Source organism: Bidens hawaiensis, unplaced genomic scaffold (assembly GCF_021521415.1).
Source record: "Bidens hawaiensis isolate Kalapana, Puna unplaced genomic scaffold, B.hawaiensis_p1.1 tig00026028_1, whole genome shotgun sequence".
Classification (NCBI taxonomy): domain Eukaryota; kingdom Viridiplantae; phylum Streptophyta; class Magnoliopsida; order Asterales; family Asteraceae; genus Bidens; species Bidens hawaiensis.
The window spans coordinates 216572-224531 of NW_027505062.1; the positions used below are offsets into that span (position 1 = coordinate 216572).

The 7960-nt window shown below is 32.7% G+C and overlaps 1 protein-coding gene across 1 annotated transcript; it reads left to right on the top strand.

Annotated features, from left to right (window-relative positions):
- The first annotated feature begins 216 nt into the window (after positions 1 to 216).
- LOC143610379 (pathogen-related protein-like) lies at positions 217 to 6094 on the top strand. Its single transcript, XM_077084874.1, has 4 exons — positions 217 to 427; positions 561 to 693; positions 5160 to 5458; positions 5933 to 6094. The coding sequence occupies exons 1-4, from the start codon at positions 275 to 277 to the stop codon at positions 6092 to 6094; spliced, it is 747 nt and encodes a 248-aa protein (XP_076940989.1). The 5' UTR covers positions 217 to 274.
- The last annotated feature ends 1866 nt before the right edge of the window (positions 6095 to 7960 follow it).

Sequence of the window (7960 nt, forward strand, 5' to 3'; positions counted from 1 at the left end):
TGTATTTACTCTAAATATTAAATTATTAGGGCAAGATATATGATCACAACGAAGGTCCTTGATCTTTAAATTATTAAATATAAAATACACATTTGTCAAAACATATTTATTTCAAACATATTATGCAACCCCCCCCCCCCCTCTCCCCCCCCCCCCCCCAAAAAAAAAAAAGAAAAAAAGAAAGAAAAATCCACCCACTCTTCATTATATAACACCCTTCTTGTGTCTCAAAACTCAAAAGTACAAATTCTACTTTGCAAAACAAGAAGTTGATATGGAAAATTTGAAGATAAAAGAAACAATAAACAAGGTTGGAGAAAAATATCGATCATTTCTCCATGAAGAAGCTGAAAACACCCATTGGAGACATGGTGGCCCTCGCATCTACGACGCCGTCAACCAACTCTTCGAAGAAGGCCGAACCAAGGTGAATTCTACCTATTACCATGATGCGTTTCATCATTTATCACTAAATAGACGTGTGAATTCGTGTTTTTAATTTGTATCTAATTTTCTTTCGACTAGAGAAACAAAAGTAAAAATTTGTAATCTGGTTATAGGTATGGGAAAAAGGATCGTTAGAAGAAACAGTTCAAAATGCAATAAAATCGTGGGAGATGGAACTTAGCCATAAAACTCGTATACAAGACTTCAAGACAATTAATCCTGAGAAATTCAAGCTTATTGTCAATGGTAAATTTGATTTCTCGATTTGTCTTTAACCAGACATATATTAGACAATTTATAAAAACATGTGGATATGTTTCATATAACGAGTCAAATACGTAATAGCTAGATCATAAATACGAAAGGTCGCACCATGCACTACAAGATACACGTTATGAACGGGTTAATGTACAAAATTAAATAACTTAAGTAATTCAAGTTTTACTTCTAAAACTGTAAATACTTCAAGATATTTCAGAATTTTGAGCAAAATAGTTAGAGTATGTTTTTTATTATTATTTAGTTCTTTGGATCTTGCAATTATAATTATTTTATGGTTTATTAAATCTAGTATAAGTGCAACTATTACTTTGTGTACAATTATAAGTTTTAGAATTATGTTGGGTTTCAACCTATAGAAATGAATTCTTTAACACCATTGATTGTATAATATGGATGTTATCGACAACCAATAACCAATCCAGATAAGCCATTAAAGATGTCATATACATCAAATAATTATTATGAATATGAATTATGGATTTTGTCAATGCTATTATTCAATTATTCAAAGATATCAAATTTATTTTTTTGGGACATCTTAATAGAATAGTAACAAACTTTCAAAAATATTTTAATTAGGTCACTCAATTTTAAAAAGTGTTCTAATTAAGTCACTTAACTTTCATGTTTGATTAAATTAAATGTTTTAACATGATTTTTTAGCCTTTTTCTTTTTTGTTTCACATAGGAAATCTTTTTATCTATTTTTTGAACTTGGCGCTGAGTGGCGACGTAAATTTAATTTTTTATTTTTAAATTTTAGTGTAATTACGTTTTTTTAAATTTTTTAAATTTAACTACATATATTGCAAATTCCGGCCCACACATCTTATCCTCCATTTCTTTCTTGACGCACAAAAAAATCAGTGAGACTAGATTTGAAGATTTAGTGACTCGATTTGAGGAAAATATTCATCAGTGACCTAATTAAAACACTTTTAAAAGTTTGTTACTATTTTAAGAGATTTTTCTTATTTTTTATTTAATTAAGTTGAAGTATGAATCATAGCTATTTTCATAAGTGTATGAACTTTGATTAAAAGGCTATGAGTTGTTATCTCACTTGAGACATAAAGTAAAATAGGAATAAGAAGAAAATGTATAAAGTAAAATAGGAATAAGAAGAAAAGATATCATCTGTTAAAGACAGAATTACAAATTTTGTCCTTTAAAATAAGACGAATTACGGTTCGTGTCCTTTTCTAAGTTTCCTTGCAGGCGGTGTACTTTAAACTTTTTTTTTCTACACGTTATGTCCTTTACGCTAACTGGGTTAGAAAAACTCAGTTAAATGCCCTCACGTGAGGCGCATGTGAGGGTAGTTTTGTCTTTTTGCCTACCCTTCTTCTTCTTCTTCTTCTTCTTCATGTCATTCACAGGCGCTGTTATCAGAACCTACTTTATTATGGTTTCAAGCTTTAACGTCTCAGTAGTTTCACACCACCTTGAAATCTCGGAAGCTGCCGGCATCACATCATGAGGCTCTTCAAGATCCCCAATCTCCGAACACTGAATCACCAAACCACTCGAGGTCAGTCCACCCTACAGTCGCCACACATAACCCCGTTATCCCTTCACGAATCCATCACTTCTTCTCAGTGGCATTTCGTCGAACACTTGGCAGACACCCTCACACCCACCACAATCTCCACCACCCTTCACAACCTCCGCTCACACCCACCTCTAGTCCTCAAATTCACCCAATATTTCAAACACCATCATCAATCACCATCATCAATCACCAACCAATTCTCCATCACAGGCTAAGAAAAATCCACCCTAAACACCCCCGCCGGACTCACCACCACCACCACCGGAATCAATAGCCATGAGTGGTGGCCGGAAAACCGACTGTAGCCGCTGCTGTACACCCCCTAAACACCCCCGCCGTAGATGCTGGTGGCCGGAAAACCGACAATAGCCATGGTTTAGATTCAAGAAAATAAACCCTTTTGGATTCAAGACAACAAATTTCCAAACAAATCACAATGGTTTTTGTTGTTTGATTTTGTTTTTTTCTGTTAAAGGTTGTGGATTCTGTAGATTTGTCACTAGGGTTCCGCTTAATCGGAACTAGGGTTTGAAATTTGGGGCTTTTTTTCCGGGTTTGATTCCGGTGACAAATCAAAAAACCCTAATTCCGGTAGTATGTGTATACTGCGATGAATAATATAGACATATGCATAACGAAATGAAATGAAATAGAAATAGAAAGAAGCTTATATTATATACCTGAATGATGTTGAGCAGAATTGATGAGAGAAGAAAGTGTGTTGAAAGACCAAGAAGAAGAAGATCTTGCAGATCGAGAGAGAGAACTGATCTGTACAGGTGATTCCGGTGGTGGTGGTGGTGAGTCCGGCGCCTGTGATGGAGAATTGGTTGGTGATTGATGATGGTGATTGATGATGGTGTTTGCAGGTACAGGTGAAAAGACAAAAATGCCCTCACATGCGCCTCACGTGAGGGCATTTAACTGGGTTTTTCTAACCCAGTTAGCGTAAAGGACATAACGTGTAGAAAAAAAAAGTTTAAAGTACACCGCCTGCAAGGAAACTTAGAAAAGGACACGAACCGTAATTCGTCTTGTTTTAAAGGACAAAATTTGTAATTCTGTCTCTGTTAAAAGAAAAATTAGGCCTGTAAACGAACCGAATGTTCGGTGAACTATCGTGAACCGTTCAGCGGGAAGTTCGTTTATTTAATAAACGAACGAACATAAACAAAAAATTTGCGTTCGTTTAATTAAACGAACGAACATGAACACATCTTCCGTTCGTTCATTTATGTTCATGAACGTTCGTTTATGTCTGCTTATTTATGTTTGTTTATGTATTAATAGAACATTATTAAATATTATATGGATAGGTCATCTGTATTTGTTAATTTGTGTTCATTTAAGTGTTTCCATATAAGTTCGTTTATATTTGTATTCATTTACATTTGTTCATACATGTTCGTTTATCTTTGTTCAATTATGTTCGTTTAGATTTTAAAAACGCAAATGCCCATTTTTAAATAAACGAGCATGAACATAAATATTTGTTCGATTAAATGTCCGTGTTCTTTTAAAGTTAAATGAACAAACACGAACTTGTTTGTGTTCATTCGATTCGTTTGCCGGTTTTCATTATTCACATTAATGAATACATCGATCTCAATCTCTAGGCTCTACCGATTTTAGTTGTGTTCATTTGTGTTCGTGAACCGTTCGTGACCACATTAATTTCCTTAATGAACGAGCACGAACATAAAATCTCGTTCGGAAAATGTTCGTGAACCATTCGTGAACACATTATTTGCTTAACGAACGAATATTAACAAGGCATTGTTCATGTTCGTTCGGTTCGCTTACAGCCCTAAAAAAATAAATACTTGAAAGTTACACATGTAGCTTTTAAATTTGTGTAAATTTAGAAAAAAATAAAAAGATGGCATGTTGTTGTGCTCCACTTTTATGTAATTCAGCCTACTGTGCAAGCGAGGTATTTATGGTGTTCGAATTATTCGGTTCATTCGAAGCTGAATAATTTGAAATTTTTAAAACAAAACTTGAATTCAGTCATAATAAATAGGTTTATTGATTTTAATAATCCTTATTGAATGGTATTGATCAATAGTAATCGCTATTAATTTTATAGCCACCGGCAATCCCAAATTTAAAAAAAAATTGGCCTCCAATGGTCCCCCATTAAAAAGGACTTAATGCCGTTATATTATTTTTCCAATTTCAAACAATTGTTTTAAGGTTTTTGATCGGAAGGAGGATACGAGTCGATTGATGTAAAACTTAGCTCTAATCGTTGCTCCAAACGGCTTGATTTTTGTTAATTGTAAGTTCAAAGACCCGAATTGAAGCATTGTTTCGTCGTTTTGGAGCGCCGTTTTGAATTAGTTTTACATTAGTCGACTCGTATTATTGTTACAACCAAAAACCCTAAAACATTAGCTTGAAATTCGGGAAAAAAAATATATAACGACGTTAAGTCCTTTTTAACGGAGGATCATTGGGGGCCAACATTTTTAAATTTGGGACCACTGGTGGCGATAAAATAAATAAGAATTATTATCGGTCAATACCAGTCAATAGGCATTATTAAAATCCAATAAACCTAATAAATAAAGAAAATGACATTTCGTATTGTGCTTACTTTTTATGTAGTTTAACCTATGGTACGTGTTAGGTGTTTATCGGATTGGATTTTGGATTACTCGGCTCTTTCAAATCTGGTTATTCGAATTTGAAAATTTTAAACTAAACTCAAATTCAATTAGAATTCTAATGAAATTCAAAAACACAAATTCAAATAAACCTATTCGTATCGATTCAATTTAGACTATGTTCGAATAAACCGAATCAGAAACAAGATATAAAATTCAAGTCAAAAGGTCAACATAAATGGTCAAATTAATGATGAGGTCAAAATCAGGGAAGGAGGGGTTATCAGCAGAGGAAACACTGAAAGTGGGAAGTTACAATGCATTACTAAAGAGTACGCTTCCAGAAGAGTACAAGTACTACAAAGCAGAGGAAGAGACCTTCGAATCATCTCATGAAGTTTTCCGATCAGCATTTCCACGTGGATTTGCATGGGAGGTAATAAGCGTTCATTCTGGACCGCCTGTGATAACCTACAAATTTCGGCATTGGGGTTACTTTGAAGGTCCGTTTAAAGGCCATGCTCCTACCGGCGAAATAGTCGATTTCTATGGCATGGGAATCCTTAAGGTACGCTTAGCTAGGTGTTCATCGAATCGAATTTGGGTTATTCGAATCGAGTTATTAGAATATGAAAACTCTAAAATTGAATTCGAATTTTACTAAAATTTGAATAAACAAACTCGAATTTGAGTCGAATTCAAATTTATTGGAATAAACCGAATTAGGGAAAAAAGTATAAATGTGAGAAAAAATTATTGCAAAAAAAAAATGACCTTTCTTTTAGTCGCTAGGTTAAATACTTGAATCAATCGTGTTAAACGTTAAAATGAGCCATCTAAACAAGTGACTCTTTTTTAAGTGAAAAACGAAACATTTTAAAGCCCGTTTGAATTTTTAGCACAATGTATATTAATATATACACACACATAAATCTTATTCAGGTTACTCAAATCAAATCAGGATTCGGATCAAATAATTCAAAGTTGAATATAAACTTCAATTTTGAAACTAAAATGCAATTATTTTGGGATGAAATTGAAGGTTGACAAACTATTGAAAGCAGAAGACGTTGAGGTATATTATGATCCAGCAGATTTGATCTCAAAGCTGATCAAGGGACCGTTGATCTCCGATCAGCAAAACTCTGGCATGGAGAGTTCTTCACCGAACACCAATAGCTGCCCGTTTAATAAGCAAGCATGATATTAAATATGCGATTTTCTAGTATGCTTGATGTGTCCACCGTGTTGATTCTGGATATGAAATAAGTAACGTTGATCGTAGTTAATAATTATTTTTACTTTATTTTTTGTATTAAGACTGTATATTAGACGTTTAGATGTAATTAAACGTAGCTTTAAGAACTATATACGTATAAAATATATTCATACAGTGTTACAAATGTCAACCATATCTTCAAGATGGCTCATGTAAATTGTAAGGAGTTCCATAAAGTTATAAACTTATTAAACGTGTGATAAACTGATATACAAATTAAAACTAGAAGTTATTTTTTATGTATAGCTTTAAATGATATAACATGCAGACGTGTATTGTTCTAAAACCATTTGTTAAGTGAGTTGGACCGCTCAACCCAAACACTAAATATGTATATGTTGTACATGTTAAATTGAACTCAATATTTGTTTGTTGTACATGTTAGATGAAACAACTCAACATTTGATTGTAAGTTTAATTATTATAATTTTTTTCTTAACACGAAATGTTATATCCTTTTATTGTTAAACATTCGCTCATTAACAAATTACCAGGGCGTTTTCCGAGAATTTATATGTCTCGGCTTAGCCGAAATAAAAAGGCCCATAGACCCTAACGAGTAATGAAATAATATAAGCAAAAAAAAAAATTTAGGCCTTATGTAAATGGTTTTTGTTTGGTTTAAACAATTAAATTTTAAATAGGCCTACTTGGTTATGATTTAGGTTGTGTAAAAGACTTTTTGTATAAAAAAGTGAGACTAGAACCTCTTGGTTGGTAATCATACTCATTTGTCACTAGACCAAGCTAGTTATTGTATAATTAAGGTAAAACATTAAATATACATGTTTCTTTTTCATATATATATATATGGGAGGATTATAGTAAAAAGAAGTAGTTTCCTAGGAAGACTAAGAATAAATCATAGTCATTGAATCATGTTAATCAATGGTTGAGATTTAAAATTACCAAAAACCGACATAGTTTCTTAGAATTACTCTTTCACCATTATAACGACATAGTTTCCTAAAATTATTCTTTTACCATAGGTTTTAATGCCAAATGTCAAAAATCTATTGGTTCTTACCATTCCTAGAAAACTCTTTATTCATATTTGAACCCATTTCTATATATATATATTTGTGCCCCCGAAAATTACTTGCCCCAGTCGATCGCCCACATTGATCTATGCCCCGGCTGATCGCCCACATTGATCTTAAATATGTGATTTTCTAGTATGCTTGATGTGTCGACCGTGTTGATTCTGGATATGAAATAAGTAACGTTGATCTTAGTTAATAATTATTTTTACTTTATTTTTTGTATTAAGACTGTATATTAGACATTTAGATGTAAACATAACTTTAAGAACTATATACGTATAAAATATATTCATACAGTGGCTCATGTAAATTATAATGTGTTTCATAAAATGTTACTCCTATTTTTTAACTACTCAGACTTAAGGCTACCTCTTAATCATTAAGAGGTTATGAGCCATTAAGATGTAATCTCTTAATGACCATCAAAAGGCTATCAAACAGCCCCTGAGTTGGACCGCTCAACTCAAACACTAAATATGTATGTTGTACATGTTAAATTGAACTCAAAATTTGTTTGTTGTACATGTTAGATGGAACAACTCAACATTTGATTATAATCATTAACAAATTACAAATGTTATGTCTCTGTATTTGTTTTTTCATGTTTCTAATACGACACGTGATTGTTAAAGTGATTTACTATACAAACAAAGTGTTAGTGAACCCTGCAAGATGTAGATTATGATTTATTTATTTTATAAAATCTAGAACGTGTTGTTAAGCAAATATATCCCTTTATCTTAATATT

Coding starts and splice junctions, on each gene's coding strand:
- LOC143610379 (XM_077084874.1), top strand. CDS start 275: ATGGAAAATTTGAAGATAAAAGAAACAATAAACAAGGTTGGAGAAAAA. Junction 428..560: donor TCGAAGAAGGCCGAACCAAG/GTGAATTCTACC, acceptor ATCTGGTTATAG/GTATGGGAAAAAGGATCGTT. Junction 5,459..5,932: donor ATGGCATGGGAATCCTTAAG/GTACGCTTAGCT, acceptor ATGAAATTGAAG/GTTGACAAACTATTGAAAGC.